The sequence below is a fragment of the Phlebotomus papatasi genome, chromosome 2 (assembly GCF_024763615.1).
Source record: "Phlebotomus papatasi isolate M1 chromosome 2, Ppap_2.1, whole genome shotgun sequence".
Lineage (NCBI taxonomy): Eukaryota > Metazoa > Arthropoda > Insecta > Diptera > Psychodidae > Phlebotomus > Phlebotomus papatasi.
In genome coordinates, this window is record NC_077223.1 from 48,060,739 (window position 1) to 48,085,786 (window position 25,048).

The 25,048-nt window shown below is 35.0% G+C and overlaps 2 protein-coding genes across 7 annotated transcripts in view; both read left to right on the forward strand.

Annotated features, from left to right (window-relative positions):
- Positions 1–11,984, forward strand: part of LOC129801396 (myb protein) — a 30,908-nt gene extending 18,924 nt beyond the window's left edge. The window contains exons 5-10 of one of the 6 annotated variants that reach the window (XM_055846365.1): positions 66–196; positions 3,917–4,093; positions 4,376–4,849; positions 7,140–7,280; positions 11,348–11,428; positions 11,495–11,984. In XM_055846365.1, coding sequence (XP_055702340.1) covers positions 66–196; positions 3,917–4,093; positions 4,376–4,849; positions 7,140–7,280; positions 11,348–11,428; positions 11,495–11,653 — 1,163 coding nt within the window. In that variant the 3' untranslated portion in view covers positions 11,654–11,984. Of the gene's footprint in view, positions 1–65; positions 197–3,916; positions 4,094–4,375; positions 4,850–7,139; positions 8,710–10,921; positions 11,231–11,347; positions 11,429–11,494 lie in introns of those variants that run through there. The other 5 variants (XM_055846367.1, XM_055846366.1, XM_055846368.1 and 2 more) reach the window with 5 other exon arrangements.
- Positions 11,985–13,269: 1,285 nt separating this feature from the next.
- Positions 13,270–24,911, forward strand: LOC129801395 (ubiquitin-protein ligase E3B). The gene is made up of 5 exons (XM_055846362.1): positions 13,270–14,081; positions 18,418–20,292; positions 20,353–20,468; positions 24,010–24,304; positions 24,373–24,911. The coding sequence occupies exons 1-5, from the start codon at positions 13,440–13,442 to the stop codon at positions 24,655–24,657; spliced, it is 3,213 nt and encodes a 1,070-aa protein (XP_055702337.1). The 5' UTR covers positions 13,270–13,439; the 3' UTR covers positions 24,658–24,911.
- Positions 24,912–25,048: the final 137 nt, after the last annotated feature.

Consider the following 25,048-nt stretch of genomic DNA (forward strand, 5'->3'; position numbering starts at 1 on the left):
TTTTACTGGGATTAACTGGGGAATTTATTTTTCCTATGGTTTTTTTTTTGATTTTCTTTTCACAGACAATCTTCAAATTCCATTATCTCTGGATGATTTACTGGATTCGCCGAAGCAGAGCCACAAGAAATTGATTGATAATCCCCCAGCGATCCTGAGGAGGTCCAAGAAGAGGCGTTTCTCAGAAGAAAATGAGGTAAAGAATTGATATTTTATTGTCTGTATTTTATGGGTCTGGTGATAAAATTAAGATCAAAAGATAACAAAAACTATATAATTTTACAGGTTGCATAATAATTAATATTAATTGTTGAAGGTTGCGATGTAGCGTAGCCCCTCGCAAAAATTCTCAATTTTTTTTATATAAATGAATTCGAATATTCAGCAGAATTGATTTAAAGTACGCAATTTGCGTATATATATATATATATATATATATATATATATATATATATATATATATATATATATATATATATAGTCGAGTGTGCTAATACGGGCGCTTCGCTATTTGGATCGTTTATGACTAATCCACTTAAAATAATATTTTTATTTCCGTAAGTCACTACAGTAACATAATATAACTATCCAAGTTTGAGAAAAAGCAAAAATAATATTTTTATCCATTAAATAAGTGAGTGTAATCGACTCATTTCAATCTTTTGCCAGCTGGGTTCTTCACTACAAATTTTCTACTCAGTGATATTTTCGCTAATGACAGCTGGTTGATTAAAAACATTTTTTATTGTTTTTTCCTTGTGAAAAAGCATTTTAAGTCCCGAGGTTGAATTAAAAGTGAATTAGCGAAAAGGTGACCCAATTAGCGCATGCTGACTTATTACAGTATTATCATAATTTTATAAATTTTCTTTAATATTTTTGATATTTTTTTTATATTATGTTTCTGAATGAAACAGTGAATAATTCTATGGATTTAGAAGAAGTAAAAAAGAATTTCATCAGTCCAAAAACAAGCGTTTAAGAAGCACTCCACGAAAAACGATCCAGTTACCCCACCTTACTATGCGTCTTGCATCATATAAAAATATTCATAATGTTTGGAATGAAAATGGTCAGTAAAAATTAAATTTTGTACATTTTAATGTATTAAAAGTAACGATTCTCTTTCCAAATGGAAAATTGGAAGGATGCTGAACCATTTTTGCTGACTAAATGGTTTCCAAAGTGATTTTTGATTAATTTTGTCTTAATGGGTTATGTGGAGATAAAAAACTAAAAAAAAATATAGTACTTTCTCTCAATTTTTTAGCATTATGACAAATTTAAATAATTCAATCTCTTACTGTGTTATCATACTTGCACATTAAAATTTTAATATGATTCACATTAATTGTCGCTGGTGAGAGTCCAAATGTGTAATTTGTATGTTTGAATCATTTTATATTCAAAATTTGATCTATTTGTTGATAAAAAGGTAGACTTGGCCCGCAAAATTTGATACGAATTGATTTATAGCATTAATGCGATTTTCTCTTTAATTTTTTAATGTGAAAAATATTTATGCTTTAGGTAAATTTAAACTTATTTATGCAGGCCAAGTCCACTTCTTTATCAATATATAGAAAATCCCCAAATATTGAGTGACTCAAAGACACAAATAACATATTTGGACGCTCACAAGCGACAATTAATGTGAATCACATTAAAATTTTAATGTGCAAGTGTGATAACGCCGTAAGAGCTTTAATTATTATTTTTAATTTGTTGAAAAAAAATATTTTTAGAAATCGCGTTGTTTTTTTTTAGACTTCTTGACCCATGTAACCGCTTAAATCAAATTAAGAATATACCATTGATTCATTAATTTAATTTATCAATGTAATAATTTAATGGAGGTTAGTCATCAACGCTAAGACGGTGATGGTCGTTATTACTCAAATATGAAATACTTTAAGCTCTGTATCTTTGAAATATGTTTTCAAGAGGATTAGCATAAAATTAGTTAGATATGTATCAGTAAAATTTAAATCTAAGGTAAAGCAGACGATGAGTTTCTCAATTCAATATTTAAAGATATCCAAAGGTTTCAGAAGAGTTTCTGTCCGATGCAATTTAACAGTAAATGAAGGGAAACAGTGAGACTCTTGATTTTCACAATCTTATTTCTTATGACGTCTCTGACTTTACTCTGTGTCAGTTAACATTACGAATCGTTAATATTACGGCACTGAGAAAAAAAAGAGGGTGCGATTAACTTTTTTTCGTCATAACTTTAACACTTTTTAGGTGTAAAAATATATCAATATTTTTTAATGATAATTTTACACCTTTTTAAGGGTAAAATTAACATGATAAAGGGTAACTTTAACCCCCAATACACCTAAAAAGGGTAATATTTACACCGATTTTGGATCAATACTGCAGGGTAAAATAAACATTTCCGAAAAAGTTAAAATAGCATTCCTGAAATGTTAATTTTACCCTGCAATATTGATCCAAAATCGATGTAAATATTACCTTTTTTAGGTGTAATGGGGGTTAAAGTTAGCGTTTTCATGTTAATTTTACCCTTAAAAAGGTGTAAAATTAACATTAAAAAATGTTGATATATTTTTACACCTAAAAATTGTTAAAGTTATGAGGAAAAAAAGTTAATCGCACCCTCTTTTTCTCAGTGAAGTTCAAATGCAGTGTTATGTGCCGGACACACTTACGGCTTAACCTGGGAGGCGGCTTAACGTAATTATAATCCAAATCAGGGGCATGACGTTTCCCTATGTTTCCCATATGTTTTTAGCGTGCCGAAAGAACTTTTGTGTTTATTAGCTGTTTTCTGTCATTGTAGAATGAATTAGCAAATAGCACAAATACACAATAAAAGCCAATTTAATAACGAAAAGGCAACCGAAAACCCCAAATTGGCATCCTACGTAGTTTTGGAGATATCTCGTGAAATGTGTACGAAAACAGGTAAAAATTCACACTAAAACTGGTTGCATTTTTCAGAACCAATGTCAGTCCCCTGATCCAAATAATGATTAGATTACATTCCCATAAGTGTCCCACTAAGCCGTCTCTCGGCTTAAGCTGTAAGTGTGTTTAGAGCGTAAAAGAATTCTAATCTCTATATGTTTTTCCTTTCTATACTCGATATCTGATGAAGGGAACATTTTCATCCTCAAAACGTCGTCATGTCGTAGATAATAAAATTGTGAAAATCAAGAAAGATCCAATTTTTCTATCTTTTTCCTGATATCCAAACGGTTTTAAATGAATAAGGATAAACAGGCTAAAGTGCACTGAGAAAAAACGGGGGTGCGATTAACTTTTTTTTAATCGTATCTTTAACACTTTTTAGGTGTAAAAATATATCAACATTTTTTAATGTTAATTTTACACCTTTTTAAGGGTAAAATTAACATGAAAAAGGGTAACTTTAACCCCCAATACAACTAAACAGGGTAATATTTACACCGATTTTGAATCAATACTGCAGGGTAAAATTAACATTTCCGGAATGTTATTTTAACTTTTTCGGATTTCTCTCAGCAAAACTATCTTTTTGATCTTAATTTTATTACCAGAGTTATATTTATCTTTAAAAAATATATATATATTCTCTGCGCTTCAGTAGATTCCAAAATAATATCTTGCTTTTCTACAAAAAAAAAAGTAGCATTATTTTATTTCTTTTGGACTAACCCTTTGATGAATAGTTATTTGGAAGATAGTTTATGCATGAAAATGATTCACAGTAGAAGCTTTCCTCTCAAAATAAAAGTTTTTTCTGCAATATAATCTGTTTCAAAAGAATCTCACAAAACAAATTTTTGTGATGAAAAAAAAATTGGTGGATTTTTCAAAAAAAAAAAAAAAGAAAAAAGAAAGAATAGTTTGTGAGAATCAATTTTTTGAGTTTTCTTTTTTTCTCTCTTCTTTATCTGATTAATTGCAGAAACATTTAAATAACATTGAAATGGATGATGTTAGAGCGTTGGAATCGCCATCGGTGACACCCATAAAACCTCTCCCATTTTCACCGAGTCAATTTCTCGCCTCACCCTGTATGAATTTGTCCCTTGACATTAAACTTCCGGCTAGTACACCTGTTCGAAACAGTAGAGATGAAAAGGTAATAGTGACAAGTGCTGCTTCAAAATGTAATCATTTTCATGCCAGGTGAATGATTTTGGGTAATAATGCCCTTTTGGGAACAGTGAGAGTATGGCTTCATTAATGAAAAAAAAAGACATTAAAGGGCACTGGTAGCTGAAAATTCCGTAGAATGTAGCTTTCGATGTAGTTCCATTTTTTTCTTAGCATATCCATCCAAATGATTTTTGTTTTATTTTCCGAAGATGATTTTCTTCGATGAAAAATCAAAAAAAAAAAACGATGATTTTGCCTTTTGCAGGAGGATGAAAATGCTGCTTTGACAACTCCACCGCCGGATGGTAAACATGATTCTGATGCTGAAAAGGGTAAAAAGGGCGATGATGCAGCTTTAGTTAAGCCTGAAGGTGGAAAATTTGCTGGTGGACGAAGGCTTTTGGCGGGAAATAATCCACGTACACCAACGCCATTTAAGAAGGCTCTGGCTGAATTGCGTCGTCAGAACACGGAATCGTATGTGCCACCGAGTCCGGGAAGACTTGTTGAGGACATTGTGGAGATGATGAATAAGGAACAAATGCAGGATTCCACTGATAGTGTTTATGAGACGACCGAGGGGGGTAATTCGGTTAAGGCATCCACCAGTACAGCTGGTGCTCAGGGTGCTGATGATTCCAAGGAGAATTCTCAGCCGCAGGGAGTGAGAAAGGCACGAAAATCACTTGGATCTGCTTGGGATAATACCACAGAAATGCCCTATATGGCAGAAACTCCGGTGAGTTGAACTTTGAGTGTGAATTGTTTTCAAAAAAAAAAGCCAGTGATAAGCCCATTTATTTATATACTGTGAGAGAAATCCGAAAAAGTTAAAATAACGTTCCGGAAATGTTAATTTTACTCTGCAGTATTGATCCGAAATCGGTGTAAATATTACCCTTTTCAGGTGTATTGGGGGTTCAAGTTACCCTTCTTCATGTTAATTTTACCCTTAAAAAGGTGTAAAATTACCATTAAAAAATGTTGATATATTTTTACACCTAAAAAGTGTTTAAGTTCTGAGGAAAAAAAGTTAATCGCACCATCATTTTTTCTCAGTGTACATATATACACTGAGAAAAAAAAACGGGGGTCCGATTAACTCTTTTCCTCATAACTGTAACACTTTTTAGGTGTAAAAATATATTTAATGTTAATTTTACACCTTTTTAGGGGGAAATAACATGAAAAAGGGTTACTTTAACCCCCAATACACCTAAAAAGGGTAATATTTACACCGATTTCGGATCAATACTGCAGGGTAAAATTAACATTTCCGGAATGTTATTTTAACTTTTTCGGATTTCTCTCAGTGTATATAATGCAAATTTTCTTTAATAATTTTCAAATTGTATGTAATTTATTATCGTCATTAATGAGGAAAATTGGGTGAGAATGTATAAAAGTATCTGAAAATCTTTAAAGTCCATTGTATCGGAAACTATGAGAGATAGAGGCTTCAAACTTTACATCCGTTAGAATCTCCTTCAGGTTTGAGATGTACGAAAAATTCCTTGGTCCACGAAATTTACGAAAACTTTCGTGGTCTGCGAATATTTTCGCGGATTTTCGCAGGTCGCGATTTTTTTCACGGATTTTCGCGGAGTGCGATTTTTTTCGCAGATTTTCGCGCACTGCGAAAATCTTCAGAAAATTCGCGCCACGTGAAAATCCGTGAAAGATTCGCGAATCGCGAACATCCGCGTAAAAAAATTAAGCCCCGTGAAAATCCGCAAACCATTCGCAACCCGCGAAAAGTCCCGCGAAAATACGTGGCAAAAATCACGTCCATCGAAAATCCGTGAAAAAATTCTCGTCCTTCGAAAATCGCGAAAAAATTCATGCTCCGAGAAAATCCGCAAAAAAAATTCATGCCCCGAGAAAATCCGCAAAAAAAAATCGCGTCCCGCGTAAGTAAATCCGCGAAAAAATTCGCGACCTGCGAAAATCCGCGAAAAAAAATCACGTCCCACGTTAAGATCCGCGAAAAGATTCACACCCCGTGAAAATCCGCGAAAAAATTACGTCTCGCGAAAAGATTCACACCCCGTGAAAATCCTCGCAAAAATTGCGTCTTGCGAAGATCCGCGAAAAAATCGCGATCTGCGAAAATCGCCAAAAATTCGCGCCCCGAGAAAATCCGCAAAAAAAATCGCGCCCCGCGTAAATCCGCGAAAAAATCGCGACCTGCGAAAATCCGCGAAAAAAAATCACGTCCCACGTTAAGATCCGCGAAAAGATTCACACCCCGTGAAAATCCGCGAAAAAATTACGTCTCGCGAAGATCCGCGAAAGTCCGTGAAAAAATTCGCGTTCTGCGAAAATCACGAAAAATTCGCGCCCGAGAAAATCCGCAAAAAATTCGCGACCTGCGAAAAAATTACGCCCCGCGAAAATATTCACGCCCTGCAAAAAAATTCGAGCCCCGTGAAAATCCGCGAAAGAAATCGCAATTCACTAAAGTCCGCGAAAAGATTCACACCGATCGCGATCTGCGAAAATCGCGAAAAAAATCGCGATCTGCGAAAATCCGCAAAAAAAATCGCGCTTCGCGTAAATCCGCGAAAATATTCACGCCCCGCGAAAAAATTTAAGCCCCGTGAAAATCCGCAAAAGAGATCGCGACTCACGAAAGTCCGCGAAAAGACTCACACCCCGTGAAAATCCGGGAAAAATTTATAAAAATAAACATTAAATTTTAAAAATCGCGTACTTAGATTTCGAGATAAACCGATTTTTCATAAAAACTAATAGCACAGAAATCGTACGCGCGATTAGATATATTTAAAAAAAAATTATGAAGATATCTCTTTCCAAACAAGAGTTATTGAGTACTACGGACGGCCGAACGGACGGCCAGACCCGAAATTATCGGCTTATGATTTTCGGCATCAGGGATGTTCAAAACATATACCCTGTGAATTTCAGTTCGATCTGAGCACTTTGAGAAAATCAGAGAATTACAATAGGTGTGATTAGAAGGAATCACACCTAAAATTATTAATGATTTTAATTGTTTTTTTTTACAGAGCAAGTCCTTGAATTCCGATTCAGGCGTGATCTTTTCACCACCCAGCATCATGAAGAATACTCTGGGTGACTCTGAGTTGCTGATGGATACCCAAATGGACGACAATGATGACGAATCATCCAAGAAGAGTGGCTATCAGGTATATTTTTCACGCAATTGCTTCAATAACAGTAGCACTAATATTCATACTGGCGGTATTCGGGCCATGAGACAACTTCACAATGATACACAATTTCAATGGGTGAATGGGCGAAATTCTGGTGGATTTCAGGATAGCAATAAGGAGAATGTGTCTGATGTCTCGGGGGGTTTTGTGGAATTTAATCCATTGGTCGATGAGAGTGACAGTAATGTGGAAAATTTTCAATTGTCCAAATCAATTTATGCCAATAGCAATCATCAACAGGTTAAAATGATACCTTTAGGGAATCATCAACAAATACCACCAATTTCTACTTTTGGCTTCAATAGAACCAACATCTTGCACAATCATTCGCATTTTCAACATATTCCTCATACTCAGGCTAATTTTGATAGCACAAATGGTGCTTTTATCACAACGCAGACACAGCAGCAAATTTCTGCTGCGAATTGGCAAACAAATTGTTTTGGTGGAACCATGAATTTAATGGGAAATTCCAGTTCAACAATTACATCTCAGCATCAGAATGTCAATCATGGGAATGTCAGTAGTTTACTGGGAGGAAATATTTCAAGTGATATTGGTGAGAATGGTACGAGAAATGCCAATAATAATAATAATGGGAATCGTTTTAAAACTTTCGATCTAAATGATGAATATTGGTTGGATTTCTCACAATTGGAGTACCTATGAAATTTATATACATTTTTTCATTCTAATAACCTTTTCTGCTAATCTCTGGATTTTCTCACCAATTTTTTTTTCACACACTGCAATTTGAAAGTAGTTTTGTTCTATTCGTGCTTAAAGATTTTCTGGGATAAACATATCATAAAAGTTTTTATTTTTTGATAAAGTGTCCATGATAAATTTTTTATCCAAACTTCAATTATTTTTATCTCAGTCTTTATCCTTTTGCAAAAAAAAAACTTCTTTTTCGAGACAAAAAAAAGAATCATACCAAAGAAGTGTAGTGTAGTCATACATCTTGGGATAATGTATCAATGTGCTAGATAATATCTCTTACAAGATACATCATTATCTCATCCTAACCTTTCCACTTTTATTTTCATTTTATAAAAGTCCGAAAGATAATGATGAGGGGATAATAGGTGAAAATTCTAGAGAGCAAGAAAAAAAAATGTAAATTGACAAATTTTCATAATGAAAATTTGAAATGTAAATATTTAATTAAAAAAAAAGTAAAACAAAGTTACAATTAGGAAAAAAAAGACATTAAATATTTAAGATGCACGTTAAAGGGTGAATGAGAATACCATAGAAAAAAAAAGATACGCTAACAAAGTTTTTTTTGTCTCTCTAAGAATAGTCTTTATGAAAAAACAATGAAAGAAAAGTGTATAAAAAGTATTAAAAATAGTAATATATTCGCACAGAGTAATTTAATTATAAAAAAATAGCTTAATATAATTACTTTTAGATATTGTACAAAGGCAAAGTTACACGATTTACCACATTTTTTTTTAAACCTAAAGATTAAAATGACATTAATCTCTTACTAACATTTAAGTGTTGTTATCTTAAATATTGAAGAAAAAATACAAAAAGTATTTTTAAAAATCGGATACTGGTATGAAATTTAAAAAAATTAAAAAATAAATGCACTAATCACGGAAAGGTGCTGTGTACTGAGCTTCTTTGTGGAAAAAGGTTTATCTTAGATCTTGCTCAAAATAAGGATAAAGAGAAAGGAATAAAATTTACTGAAAAATTTCAAGCTTAATGCTTCTCTTCTATTGAAAAATGAAAAGGGAAAAATTTTTTCCGCAGCATTTTTTTTTCAGGAATTTTCTCAAGTGTTTCTGTATTACGACTTTTCTTTGAGTTGGTTCATGTCTCGACTGACTGTTCTAATTTAGAACATTTAGAACACCCAACGCAAAGAAAATCGATTATGTAGAAGTACGTGGGAACAGTAAAGTACTAAAAATATTCATTCAGAAAGGGAAAATTTTTCTCCTGAATATTTTTTAGTACATGACTGCTTTCAGGCGCTTCTGCGTTATTGAATTTTCTCTGAGTTGGTTCCTGTCAGGAAGGTTTGGTGCTTTTGGAACACTAAAAGAGGACTACACTGTCGTGACAGGAATAGATACGGAGAAAAGTCAATAACGCAGAAGCACATGAAAGTAGTCATGTACTAAAAAAAATGTTGAGATTGCCCTCTGTTTTTAACACTTTACTGTTCTCAAATGCTTCTACATTAATCGTCTATTATTTGCGGTGGTTTCTGTCTCGACTGTTTTCTCTAGTTTTTTTCATGTTCTAAATCTACCAAACAGCCGGGACAGGAACCAACACAAAGAAAGTCGATATTGTAGAAGTACTTGACAACAGTAAAGTGCTAAAAAAAGTAATTATTCAATAAGGGCAAATGTTTTCCTCGAACATTTTTTTTAGTACATGATTGCTCTCATGTGCTTCTGCGTTATAGATTTTTCTCTGAGTTAGTTCATGTCACGACGATTTGATGGTTTTGGAACACGAATAGCACTAAGAAAAACAGTCGTGATAGGAATAAATACGGAGAAAAGTCGATAACACAGAATTACATGAAAGCAGTCATGTACTAAAAAAAAATGTTGAGGAGAAAGATTGCCCTCTTCATTTTTTTTTAGCTCTTTACTGTTCTCAAATGCTTTAACATTAATTGACTTTTTAGTGGTGGTTCCTGTCACTAGTTTTTGGTGGTTTTGAACACAAAAAAGAAAAGTCGATAACGCAGAACCGCATGAGAATAGCCATGTGCTAAAAAAAATGTTCAGGAGAAAGATTTCCTTTTTCATTTTTAATCGGAATAGCACGATAATGCCTGGATTTTTATGTCAACATCTTTCAATTTCCTTTGCATTGGGATGCGTACATCCGAGATTTCCCATGAAAAAGATCAGTGCATAGCCTATAATAGCATAAATTTAAAATTTATGTTTTTTTTAATAACATTTAACACTTCAGCCAAAATCAATAGATGATAAAAAAAGATTACAACTAAAGATCCAAAAAGATGAAACAATCTCTGCAATCGTTTACTAATCAAATAATATTTAATATTGAAAAGAAAGAAAGAAAAAATAAATTAAAAAATAAACACTTTGTAATTACTCTTTTTGCCAACCATGTGCATTATTCTGTTTCTAATATTGCAATTATTCTTTTTTGAAGGTTTGTATTAACTTTTTTTTCATTTTCTAACTGAATCTGTTCACAAAATCATTTAATAAATTTACCATTTCATTTTTTCTTTTTTTTTAATAGGTTTTAATTCCTATATAGTTTGCTTAAAATTTTGATATTTGAAAGAAAAAAAAAGAATAGAATAATGCATAAAGGTCTGCTAGTTACAATATTGACAGACTAGGGTTGGTTTTTACTATTGTTTTATTTATGTTGATTTCGGTAATTTATTTATGTAATTTTTCAGTTTAAAAAAAAGACAATTGACTTCTAATGATCAGAACAAAAAGAAAAAAAGGAAAATAAACAGAAAAAATAGCACATTTAAAAAATCCAAAATGACCAACATGTTTTTTACAAAAAAAAGCAAATGTTTTGTTGAATTTAATATTTTGTTTGTTTGTTTTTTTTTAATTTAAAAATGAAACCTATTTATTTTTAAGGACTCAAGATCAACGAAAAAAAGTTGGACACATGAAGAAAAGTATGAAGAAATGAAGAATATAAACAAAGAAGTCATTTTTTTTGTAAAACAAAATTATTTATTATTTTTAAAGACAATTTTTTTTTGAAAATATTTCCTTTGTAATTTATTTCTAAATTATTATTTTTTTATTTTGTAAGTAAAGGCAAACCTGTAGAAAAAAAAATAAAATGAAAACCTGTCAATATTGTATTCTAGTATGATGAAGAAAAAAAAGAGAATTGCAAAAAGTGAATAAATATAGAGATATTGAGAAAAATGAAAAAAACGGCAAATGAATTTAATTAGATTTTTGTTGTATGCTTCTTCCTTCGTGCAATTGCAACTTTTCTCTTCCTGGTTTTTTTCTTTCATGGTTGATTTTCCTGGAAAAATATATATCCAGCCTTCTGTGAAGCGGTGCATTAAGTTCGAGGGGCAAAAGAGTAAGGAAGGTCAGGCTGAGAATTGTGACGCGAAAGAGGAGGTGAGAAGGAATTGTAGCAAGGAGGAAGGATTGTTGAATTGTCTAAAATTAATGTTTCTCGTGTAGGCAATGCTTGATCCTAAGTGGGAGAAATATGCTTGCGGAAAGACCAAGGACCAGGTGTTCATGACTCACCATGCTCATGTGATGCTGAAGAGGGGCCCTACACTCTTGCCACGTTCCCTGAACTTCTACAAGCAGCAGGAGCCCATTATGATGTACTAAGCATCGTTGTTCCTTGCAGGATATCTACAGATGGAATACCCTTTTTTTGATTTCTTTTTTAACTTTCAGAAGACAAAAATTTTGCATATAATTCTATTTTATAATTCTTTTTCCCTCTCGAGACTCTCGAGATTAGTTTGAGGCAAAAAAGTAGATTCATTTTCTTATACTTTAGTATTTCTTTTTGCAATAATCAGAAAAAAGTAATTAATCTTGATTTTAATAATGAAATAATTTAGCGATATAATTTTAGCTACATGAATTTCTGTATGAAGAAAAAATAAAGTGTGGGGATTTAATTGTCCTTCAACTGGGTGCCTTTATCCCAAAATTCCTCTTCCTTATTACCTCCTATCACGGATTTTCTATTCATATTTATATTTATTGATTTTTACAGGAAAAGAACTGGAAGGTATTTTACAGAAATATTTTGTTTTAAGAGAGGCAGGTAAGGTAATGAAGTTATTACGGATCTTACAGATCATTGATCATACCAAGAGAACCTAGGAGAATGCCGCAAAAATGGCTAGAATATAATATAAATAAATCACGAAGAAATATTTCTAGTTATTCGTAAAATCTTTCTACTAGGAAAATACTTGATATAAATAACAGTCGATTAAGAATTTACGATTTTGGATAAGGCATCTCGACCGAGACATTCTATTCAGGGGTGAAATGATAACTTTAACTCTCGCTAGTATCGACTCGATACTATCGAATCTTTAGTATCGTTAAATCCAAATGATGAGATGAAATGAGTGTCGGCTCTTCTAGCATTGTCGACTCGTTATTGTGACACTTTGGGACAGTGCAACATTACCTCACTAGCTGCTTATTTTGATTTGCAAACAAAGTTTTTCCAATGATTTTAGTAATTTTAATTGAAAAAGATGACCCCGGAGAAACGTTTTTAAGAAAATTGTGATATACTGAGGGACTACAACTTTCATTTTGGACGAGGACTACTAAATTCCTGTTAGCCTCTGGTGTTTTACAGTTCACAAAGAGGAGCAGAAGATTCGAAGGAAGCAGACAAAACTGTGGTCACCTTCAATAACTTTTTAGCTTTTGAGCTCCTGTTTGTAGCGTTCAATTTCACCTCAAGGAATCCATGAAAAAACTCCTAATCTACTTTCTGGACAGTGTCAAACTATGCAACTTCAATCACTTAGTAGGTGTTTCCTCTCATAAGCATTTCCCGAAGCATTATTGAATATAATTAATAGAATAAAATATTTCGCATCCGATTTGGCCAATATTATTTCCATGTTACACCGTGTTTTACGATGGGCACAGAATAAATACTATTTATATTTTATATTATCAATAACAGCATTTAATAAAGATAAATTAAAAGAGTGTAAGAAAGATTTTTACTGCCGAAGAAAACCTTAAACTTTCAATAAATTTCACTTTGAGAGTACAAATCGACAGCTTTAGAGCTGTCGATAAATTAGTGGCGATAATTATCGACACTAGCGACAAAATGTGCAAGCATCTCGATCGCCCATAATTGACTCGACAGCGATGGGAAAATTAAGACAGAGTTATCATTTCACCCGATTTTTTTTTAGTGTAAATCCGTTAAAATCTCATTTAAAATAATAAATCTCAGTTGAAATTGTAGATGGCACGGGGATCGTACGTCGAGATAGTGAAAAATAAGTGTTTTTGTGAAAAATCGTGTTTATTTTGTGAGTTGAGAAATTCTTTGTGAAAAAGTGAAGAAAAACTGTGGTCAGAGGTGCCACAGAGGCGGTGAGGATCTCTCTGTGACGGTGGAATGTCCGCTTCACTGGAGGAGATTCTGCACGGTGTGCGAAAGCGGAGGGAAGAGAGGGCTCACGAGAAGAGACGTGATGAGGCTGCTGTAGCCATTCAGGCTCTAATCCGAGGCTGGCTCACACGACGAAGAGTTACACGGAGGCTCCTGACAGAATTTGATGACTTCTTCCCAGCAGTCGGAGATGACGGCACATCAGAAGTTCGTATTGAACTCCGGGGTTGCTTCCAGGTGTACAGTGTTGCCTCTCGCTTTCTGGCACGTCTCAAGGATGATGATTCGCATCATAGGGAACGTCTGGAGAGACTCTGTCGCTATCTGGTGGCTTCCCTGGAATCAGATTCCCCAAAGACTAGCTATATTGGTGTTGCCTTGAACAAGGAACATAGCCTGTCTTGGATAAAGCACGTGAAACTCTTATTGCACAAGTGCTGTGTGTGCATGGAAATGCTGAAGCCTGAGAAGCACTCGGAGAGTATCTCTCTAGCCCTCTACCTTCATACTCTTGTTGCATTCACCTGTCCCAATAACTGGGCCATTTTGCGCAATAAAGCCCTGGCCGGACTGAAACCTGGCATGCAGCAGCTTTGCAGCAATATTCTGGGTGGACTGATCCAGAAGGGATTCTTCATATCTCTGAGAGTGAGTATTATATTAAAACTTACAATGCTGTGTTCAAAATTGGTGAATCTTATGATCACAGCTATTGCTATGCTGCGGTTTAAGGTAAAGTGCCCTCAAGTCAACCTGTTCCTCAATCCGACCGGTAGGGTAAATGTCCTAATTCAAAACCATTTTCAGACGCTTTAACTTTGACAGAAGATTCAAGAATTTCAACACATTAAGTTCATATTTTTTCTGACGAGAATTACATAAATTTGCTCCTTGACTCTTCTAGGATGTTACTGTCTAGTGAAAATTCTTTAGATATAATTTGAAAACTTCTTAAATACAAGAAAAATACGCGAGCGTAAAATGCTTCTATTGGAAACAAATTAATCCAAATGGAGACAAGGGAAAGTTTCTAATTGGAGACAAACAGTGTAAGTGAAACCACGACGAAAGGCTTCCAAAACCTTCTTGAGTTGCTCCTGAGTGCAGGATTTGTTCTTATTCCTGGTCTTTTCTCCTTTCCCATCTGAAACAATAAGAAAATTTCTCCAAAAAAAAAAAAACAAATTTCCGGGGTTTCCTATTGAAGCATTTGCAGACACTTCAGAAAAACCCTTTTTTGTTTACGAAATAGGTAATTATTTCATTTGAAAACTTCACGTACCATTAACAATAAAGATTTGCACTTAATTTAACTAAAATTAGCCAGAAATATGACATAAATGTTAAACAAAACGAATAAACATTGTGACGTCATTGTGTTTTTCATTGGAAAACATGGTCGATCGATGAAAAATTCTGAGAAATTTACAAATTAAAATTTATGAATATGAATGGATTTTCGCATTATTTGGAGCAAAATTAAACAAATAATCAAATTGTGGTATAGAAAATATATAAATATAGAAATTTACTACTGTATTTATCGTGAAAACAATGACGTTTCTATTTGAAGTAGCGAAAAATTTCCATTTGGACCAGGTTTTGAATTAGCTTAAATTCACCCTAGTGTTACTTATTCAATTTATTTATATTTGCACTAATATTTGACGTATGATCTAACATTAATAGGTCAATTATTCCATAAATAAATACGAATCAGTGACAATTTTATAGAAATTCACCATTAAAATATTCCAATATTGACCACCGGTCGAGGCGAGGAACCGGTCGACTCGAGGGCACTTTACCGTAAATTCAAATTGAATTTTTATAGGCACCATGTTTTGTACGATTTGGGATACGAATTCTGAACTCTTATCCTTATCGAAAAGGATGGCAAAGTATCTTAGGCTTTGCGAAGTGCTCGAACTCAAAAGCTCTTTCACATCATTTACCGTTTACCGGTTCTCAACTGATTTTCCTAAACAGATTTGTAAATCGCTCGAAAAATCCCACAAAATAATTTTAAGAGTATGTAATAAAATTAATTTTTGGACAACAATTACATATTGGTTCATTACCGGTTAACGACCGATTTATAGGTCCACTCAAAACATTGGCCAAAATAATCTTAGACTAAATTGAATTTCGAATAAAAAATAATTATCGGTTAGGTTTATTATAGGTTCAAAATCGATTTGAATCAGTTAAATTTTGTTGGAAATTCCAAGACCTTTCCAACGAGCCCAAACATGACCCCATTTGCTTGATAAATGCGCTCTCTAGGCCTTTTTTAACCTTTGACCTTAAAAAACCGTTATTAGGAATAATTTAACGCTATTAGGTGAGATTCTTAATAATCTACCTACTATAATCCTAACAAAATTTCATGTCGTCCGATCGAGCTCAAATTTGGCCAAAATGTGTTTCATCACTTCCTGATCACGATCACGAATATATGGGGGGCTAAGTTACGTTCCCGTCCGTCCGTCCGGTCTTTGGAGCTTAATAGCTCCTAAACTAAAAGAGATATCGACTTGAGGTTTTCGGCAAAGGTTATATATCGTATGAAAATTGCAACTTGGTGCATTGACCGCCCACCCCCCACCCCTCCTTCCGCCATTTTGAATACCCTCCTTCTTTTGTTTTCTCAATGGCTCCGCCCCTATGGCATCGATCGGGCTCAAACTTTAGTATGTTATAGCTGGGCCTTAGGGCTTTCCAGCAATACCAAACTTAAGGTCCCCCGACCACCCAGATCCGAGCTATAAGGGTCCAAAAAAACATTCCGAAAAATGGTGAGGGCGTTTTGGAAAGCTCTCGTGAAATGCCACTTCCCCTTCTAACATCGCTAGTTCATAAAACCACCGCTACGGGCGCTATTTCTAAAAAGAGGGGTTTTCAATTTTCTAAGTTAAATAACTCAAAAATTCCTTTATGCAATCGGGCTGAAATTTTAGTATGTTGTAGCCGCTGATTATACCTATCAAACAAAAAAATACTTAAGTCGATCGATAACCCCTGACCCGAGCTATAAGGGGTCAAACTTCGAATATTAACCGGCCTCTATCTCCGGCTCTAATTAACATTTTGACCTAAATTTTGGGTTTCTGGTTTCATCTCCATGAGCACTTTCAGATGGAAGTTCAAAAAGTCACCATAGTTGGACGATAGCGTCAAAATTCATCGAAATTCAAACTCATTTTTCTCAAAAACGGCATTGTGCAAGTTAATCAAATTTTAGAGTGTTGTAGTCTAGTCTAGGACGTTTCTTAAAAGGAGCGTAAGTGCGCTGTGGTTGCAATAGAACCGGAGATATAAGGGGTCAAAGCTCACGAAATTCAAAAAATCATATCTCCGGTTCTATTTGACCGATTTTGATGAGTGAGGGCTCAAATGAAACGAAATGCTACAACTTTATAGAACATTTGAACTTCGAGGAACCAGCACCAGAGGCGCTACAGTCGAAAACCCAATTTCAATAACACATAACCTCAATTATCTCGACTGTCGCTGAACCGATTTTGATGATTATTTCGACATAATTGTAGAGGACATTTGTGTCTACATTTCGTACATACAGTAGACTCTCGCTAATTCGGCTCTTTTAAGATCGGGCTACTTTTAATTCGGGCAGCGGTCACATTTGAAAAAAGTTTGTTGTCATTTTTCAAGTTTGATTATGATTATCAAATGAATCAAATATGTTCAAATTTGGCATGGTTTGTCTTAGTTTTGATGTGATTTTGCATTATTAAGGGATTTTCATGCAATTTACGATATATATCAGTGAGTAAACTCAATATTTATATGCACATGAATAAAAAATCGTTGCATTTCAAAAAGTTTGTCGCTCGCGAATTTCCATTTCTGTCTAATTCGGCTGACATTTCGGTCCCATATGCCCGAATTTGAGAGAGTCTACTGTACATTATTTTCCGCTCAGATAACGCTATCTCTCCGATTTTGCCGTTTAACTCTTTCGTCTCTTTTGGGACTCTGAGTACCCAAAGAAGCATATGAATATTCTGTGAAAAACAATGTTTTTCAATTATTTAGAACTAATAAAAATCCTATTCTTGTGGATGATTACAAACTATAAAGATGTGCAAATCTAAGATATTTTTTGTGGGACCTCAATTAATTCCTGAGCTAAGATATTTTTGATTAAAAAAGTTGAAATTGGCTTGCAGCATATGCTGCGGTCCGGAAAGAGTTAATTGTGAAAAAATGACTTTTCCCATAATAACGCTTTGAAACCACTCAGATGCCAATTTGATTGCTTCTTCTCGACCAAGACACTTAAAATAGGGTTTGAAATGGAAAGTCTCACAAAATACAACAATTTTTTGATATAGTTGAAGTTCGCCAAATGAACACTTGGGGCGCTTTGGGCGAAAAAACGAGTTCAGAAACAAACAACCTCGATTATCTCGGCTTCTGAGTAATCGATGATATCAAGTTCTACGGCAAAATTATAGAGAACATTCTGGTCTACATTTCACCCATATATCGCTTTTTTTGTCACTCCATCCAAATCTTTGATATTTTGGTTAAAATACAAAATTTGTATAATTTCACGAATTTGATTCAAGATAACTGAATGGCGTCCCCCAACTTGAGCTCTAAATTGAATTTGCATGCCTTCCGAATTAGCTGACGTTAAGAATCTCACCTACATAAGCCGGCTAGGATTATCTGTCCTTTTTCTATTGAAAATTTGTTGAATAGTTTTATTACCAATCATTTCAATATATATTTGACTTAAGAATAGAATTTTCAGACGAAAAATCCCAGCTCTCGTATACTTAGTCTTACAAGCTTTCGAATTATACAATGACAAAATCGCATTTTTGCAGAAATCTCAAGTACAGCTCCAGTAAAAATTACGTATCACATCGTATACATGATAAGGTTTTTAGGAATATTACCAGAAATATGACGCACAGATTTTACTGTGAATTTTCAATTTTGTTTATTTCAGAATGTGCTGATTCGAGGAACTTGCAAAAGTCAAGTTACCCTCAAGCCCATTTCTCTCACAGCCCTTCTTACCCTGTCGACACGACCCCTTGTCACGGGCAGCTTCAGTGAGAATCTTTTGACTATGTTCCTCATTCACATACTCTCAGTGCCCGCCCTTGTGGCTACTGTTGAGGGGCACATTCCGGAGTTTATGAGTCAGTTGCAAACATTGAAAATTCTCCAATTGAGTGTGGATTTGTTGGGTGGAGAAGTGTCCATGCGTGTTATCACGAATAGCATCCAGGGTACACAGACACTGGCTCTTTTAGCCAATCTGGTGCATCTGTTTCATGTGGAACCATTGCCAATTGCCACAGAAATGGCTTTTCCGTCATTTACTCTTGTTGCCACGAAGCTCTTGCAGAGCATACCGGCTTCTGTGGGACCTAAAAGTGGTGCTTTTACACAATGGCATGAACTTTTGGGATGGTTTTCACCAGCTGGTCAGGATGTGGCAACAGCCACGGAGAATTTGCCGGCTATTAAAAGGCAAATTCATCTGCTGTGGAGTCATAGATCGGTTAAAATCTTCCTTGGGGACAATCTCAAGGCTCTAACGGCCACATGCGACAAGGCTGATATCTATGTGCCACAGCCAGCGAGTAATTCCAGCCTCCTGAAACGAGCACTTGAACGAACGGCTAGCAAGGGATCAGCTCAGGCGAAATCTTGGCGTAAACTTGGGTCTTCTGAAGTTACTCGTATCTCCCTCGTGGCTGCTATGTACAATGCTGCTCTGAGCACACTGGCACAGCTTAAGCTGGACATTCTGTCTGGACTCTGCTACACAGATGCCGTGTTGCATGATCTGTGGCTGCTAGTGGCATCTCTTGGTCCAATTTGTGGTCTAAAGTCCTTTCTGGAACTCCTGCAAGTTGGCGGAGGAACATCTTTGGCACCTCCGCTACTTCTTATTCTTCTTTTCTGTGACTGCATGACTCACTATGTTACAATTCTCGACGACATTGAGATGTATGAGCAGCAAACGCCCTTTCAACTCTCCGACTTCGTGGCACTCTCGTACTTCCTCAATAACTTCCTATATCGCGCCATCCAGGAGGGACTATTTGATCCCAAGACTCTCACGTCCTCGCCACTGTTTGTGTCCACTCATACTCTACTTCTGTGCCTGTATCGACGTGACTGTAGGCGTGCCTTTGCACCTCAGAATCACTGGCTTATCCATGAAATTCGACCGGCTCATTTTGTGAGTGACCTAGAAAAGGGTAAGAAGCACACACAGGTGCTGTTGCAGAAGATGCCACATGTCATTCCGCATGAGGATCGAGTGAAGCTGTTCCGAAAGTATGTGCAGAATGAGAAAGCCGTGCTGGGACTGACAGAATCAGCATGTGCTGCTCAGAGTTCAGCCCTTATCACCATTCATCGGGATAGAATTGTCGAGGATGGCTATCGACAGCTTGCATTGCCACCTCATAGTCTCAAAGGGGTTATCCGTGTGAGATTTATCAATCAGCAGGGTCTCGATGAGGCGGGAATCGATCAAGATGGAGTATTTAAGGAATTTCTCGAAGAAACAATCAAACGTGTCTTTGATCCAGCACTCAATCTTTTCCGCACTACAACGGATCAGCGGCTGTATCCTTCGCCCACGTCCCATCTACAGGAAAATCATCTGCAATTGTTTGAATTTGTTGGACGAATGCTGGGTAAAGCAGTATACGAAGGTTTTTTGGTGGAAGTACCGTTTGCTTCGTTCTTCCTTTCGCAATTGCTGGGGCAGACGCATCAGGCATTGTACAGTTGTATGGATGAATTACCATCCTTGGACAAGGAACTCTATCGCAGTTTGACTTTCATCAAACACTATCAGGTGATACCCTTATTCAAATGGTCTTTTCATCAATTAGAAAATTTCTTTGATATCTTTCAGGGCGATGTTTCCGAGCTCGATTTAACATTTTCAGTGGACGAGGATGTGATGGGAAAGATCGTGACCCATGAATTGCATCCAGGAGGAAGAATACGACCAGTGACCAACGATAATAGGTAAGAATTAGAATTTTTCACATTGTGAGGTATTTACCTGTGATAAATCAGAATGCAACTTTGTTATAAAGATAGACTCTATTGGGCGACAATCCTCAATTAAAGTACCTGTGATAGTAACAGAATACGCCTGATAAAATCCCTTTCAATATAATAAGTGGTAGCACAATGTACCTGTTGTTATGTTACAATTATCCCGCTCGAACGGCCAAAATCCAATGAGTAACGGAATGCACAATTCCTCCAGACAATTTTCCACACGGAAAAGCACTTCGATGGCCCAACACTGGGCCAGAATCTTCAAGATTTGTGGAACAGAAATAAAAACGCGTCTTTACATCAAGAATGCTTTATTTCAAGAGAGAGAGCTTTTACAGTGTTGCCAGAAGGGCGTAAATTCTCGCAGTCTTGCCTGAAAGGCACAATATAAAAATGGCGGTGTCCCAAAATGGGACATAAGTGGTGAATTTGATAATTCAAAATTAAACAAAGAGACTTTCCCACACACATTATTTTCTTAATTTATTTCTTTTATTTTTTAAAACATGATTTTGCATAAATTGGAGTTCATTAACTACAAAGCTATATAAATTTATTTTAAAAAGGAATTTGTAGGGTAAATATCTTAATTCAAAACCATTTCCAGTCTCTTTAACTTTGACAGAAGATTCAACATCCAGTTCATATTTTTTCTGAAGAGAATTATATAAATTTACTCCTTGACTCTTCTAGAATGTTACTGTTTAGTGAAAATTCTTTAGATATAATTTGAAAACTTCTTACAAGAAAAACATACAAGTGCAAAATGCTTGTATTGGAAACATATTAATCTAAATGGAGACAAGGAAAAGTTTCCAATTGGAGATAAACAGTGGAACTGAAATCGCGACGAAAGGCTTCCAAAACCTTGTTATGTTGCTCCTGAGGGCAGGATTTGTTCTTATTCCTCGTCTTTTCTCCTTTTCCATCTAAAACAATAAGAAAATCTCTCCAAAACAATCATATTTCCGGGGTTTCCTATTGAAGCATTTGCAGACACTACAGAAAAACCCTTTTTGTTCACGAAATAGGTAATTATTTCATTTGAAAACTTCACTTACCGTTAACAATAAAGATTAGCACTTAATTTAACTAAAATTAGCCAGATATATGACATAAATGTTAAACAAAACGGATAAACAACAGTCACCTCATTGTGTTTTTCATTGGAAAACATGGTCGATCGATGAAAAATTCGATGGTGAAAAGATACACTTTTATTTTTTCTGAGAATTAACAAATTAAAATTAGTGAATATGAATGGATTTTCGCTTTATTTGGAGCAAAATTAACTAAATAATCAAAATGTGGTATGGAAAATATATAAATATAGTAATTTAGTACTGTATTTATCATGAAAATAGTGACGTTTCCATTTGGAGTTGCGAAAAATTTCCATTTGAAGCAGGTTTTGAATTAACTTAATTTACCTCAGAGTTAGAAAATGATACTGGAGGATTGACAGGTGTGAGTGAAAAAAGCGACATAGATATACTCAAGGTTCTGCAAATGTTCTGCAAATGTGAATTTAGGTTTCATGAAGTTTTCCCGAAATAAGATATAAAAATGTAAAGGGATGACAAAGCGTACCAGGCTTTGCTAAATGCTCGAACTCGTGACGTAGATGTGATACCTCAAAAGCACTTTCGTATGATTTACCGTTTACCGCTTCTCAACGGATTTAAATCTACTTGTAACTTGTTAACAAGTAACTTATAACTTGTAACTACTTCTCCAAATCCATGTTTTTATCCAGTAGACATTTCGTCTTTATGCCGTAAGTGCGGGCGACTTTGTCCCCTGTGGGTGACTTTGACACCCACCTAGTCGTAAGCCTTTCTTTATTTCTAGAACCTAACCATGGTATCACACTAGAGAATTTCACATTAAAATTTTAATGTGATTCACATTAATTGTTGCTGATATGTGTCCTAATGTGCAGTTTTCGTCAAGAGCTTTTAGAAATCGATTCATTCAGTGATAAAAAAGCGGACTCGAGTCACAAAAATTTGTTTAAATAGATTGAAATAGCGTAAATACGATTGATAATTAATGAGCAAATTAATGAGAATTGAGCAAATTTTTGAGCAAAATTTGCTCATTAAATTTTCATCAGGAACTACTTTATTGCAGTCATTCGGGTTGATTCTGTACCACAATTTTCTCACTAATTTATTCGTGATTAAATTGTGATAAAAAGTAGTGCTAATACATACTATTTATCGCGCACGAGATGGAGAATGGACAAAAGACCTTGAAAAAGATCGGTGCAGAGGATAAGTAAGAAAAAAGCCGGAAGAAATGTTTTTTTTTTGTGGGGGTTTTTGAAGAGCTTTTTTTGAAGAATTTGAAGAGCTGCCGTTGATATCTCTTGACCTCTAGCCTGGTTAGAAGTTGTAAAAGGTTTATTACGTTGATTCTGATACTGCTCTCCCTTTGAGTTCGAGCAATAAAAGAGAACTCAAAATTTCAATATTTTTTTATGGCTCTGGCACACCTATTAGATCGGTCAAATTTCATAAAATCAAAATTCACATCCCTTTCTTTCTTTAAAGTTTAGCTATATGTCTATCCTACTCTTTCGCACTCTTCTTCTTCCTTTAAACATCACACCAAATTAAATTTGGTTCAGTCCAATTTTGAGACCGAAAGAGTGAGATAGACTTATGCAAGTCTTTTGAGAAAGAAAGAGAAGTGAATTTTGATTTCATGAAATTTGATCGATCTAAAAGGTGTGCCGGAAATTTCTTTTTTTAATTTCCTTTTTTGGCATTTAACTAGTAGGTTCATGAAGACTACCTATGAAAAAAAAATGAAAATTTCGGTCTCTTATCTTGAAAGTTATTGAACTATGAAAAGTTTCCTTTGCTACATTTAGCCCCAAATTTTCCTTAAATTTTTAAAGGAGTGTATAATAAAAGTACAATACGACGGTTCCATTCCATACTATTCTATCTCAGAATGACAACATTTCAGGAGAGCCATTTGAAGTTGGCGATTTCCTATGCTGCCCGTGTAATTTTTTTTTCGAAAAAAATGAATTTCTCGTTACCCGGACGTCGGATAACCACCAAATTTTCACAAGTTGTAGATCTCGGTCCCAGGAACAACATATCTCTCGGAGTAATATAATTCTAAGTCGACTTAGAATAGTATGGAATGGAGCCGTCGAATAGCTAATTCAGAACCTGCACCAAATTGGAATTGTCCTTAAATGAGCACAATACTAAAATGAAAATTTATTCATAATTCATATATCGATAAGTGTAATCAATGAAAAAAAAACGATTTGAACTGAACCAGGTAGAGCCTAATCTTATAAATACTTCATTTCGTATTTTGCAGAGAAAAAATTAAACTTATTAGATAAATTAATAGTAAAAAAATTAGCATGCATAGCTAAATTCCGTGTTCTAAATTCTGCATTTTGCAATTTTGAAAGCAACATTAATAAAATATGCAAAATTATTAAAACTAAAGTTTGCAATTTTGCATTCTGCAGAATCAACTATATCCACTATATGGCCTATTTTCGGATGCATACGCAAATCAAAGAGCAAACAGCAGCCTTCATTCGTGGCTTTCGGAGTATAGTCAATCCCGAATGGTTGTCACTCTTTTCGACACCTGAACTTCAGCGTTTGATATCAGGTGATACGGCACCGCTTGATCTTAAAGATCTCCGGAAGCACACACAATACTATGGTGGATTTCACGATTCGCACAAAGTTGTTGGATGGCTTTGGGATATTTTGGCCAGGGACTTCACTGAAGAGGAACGAAAGCTCTTTTTGAAGGTGAGTATTTTTCTTTTTAATATAAAATTTTATTAATATGAATATTTTATTAAATAATTTTTCTTCAGTTCGTCACATCATGTTCAAAGCCGCCACTATTGGGGTTTGCCCACCTAGAGCCACCCTTTTCGATACGCTGTGTCGAGGTTGGTGATGATGAAGATACTGGAGACACTATTGGCAGTGTTATACGGGGATTTTTTACGATAAGAAAGAGAGATCCACTCAATCGACTGCCAACATCATCGACATGCTTCAATCTCCTCAAGTTGCCGAATTATCAGAAAAAGAGTACCTTGAGGGAGAAACTACGGTATGCAGTGTCTAGCAATACGGGCTTTGAATTGTCGTAAAAGGGGGAGTGCAAAACTATTTGACTCTTGGTGTGTGTTTTTCCTCCAAAGTCACCCAAATATAGTGATTCATGTAGTGATTTTCACCTGAATGTCCATTTATAATCGTCTGTTTTCTCCGTGATTTTCGTTGAATGTTGAACTGTGATAGGCATCCCATGAAGAAATATTAAAACTAGATATCCAATTAAATGTGGGAGATATATGAAAAAAGAAATGTATAGATAGAATGATTATATTTGTACAGAAAAATATTCAGTGAGTTTTTTTTTATGTTCCATGTTTTTCTAGTCGTTATTTTTCAAATTGCATTCGCCGCGTTGATGGCAAACATATTCACCATTTCGCCGCATTCTCCACCTTGGAGTTCACCTCGCCTTTGTCAAATTCA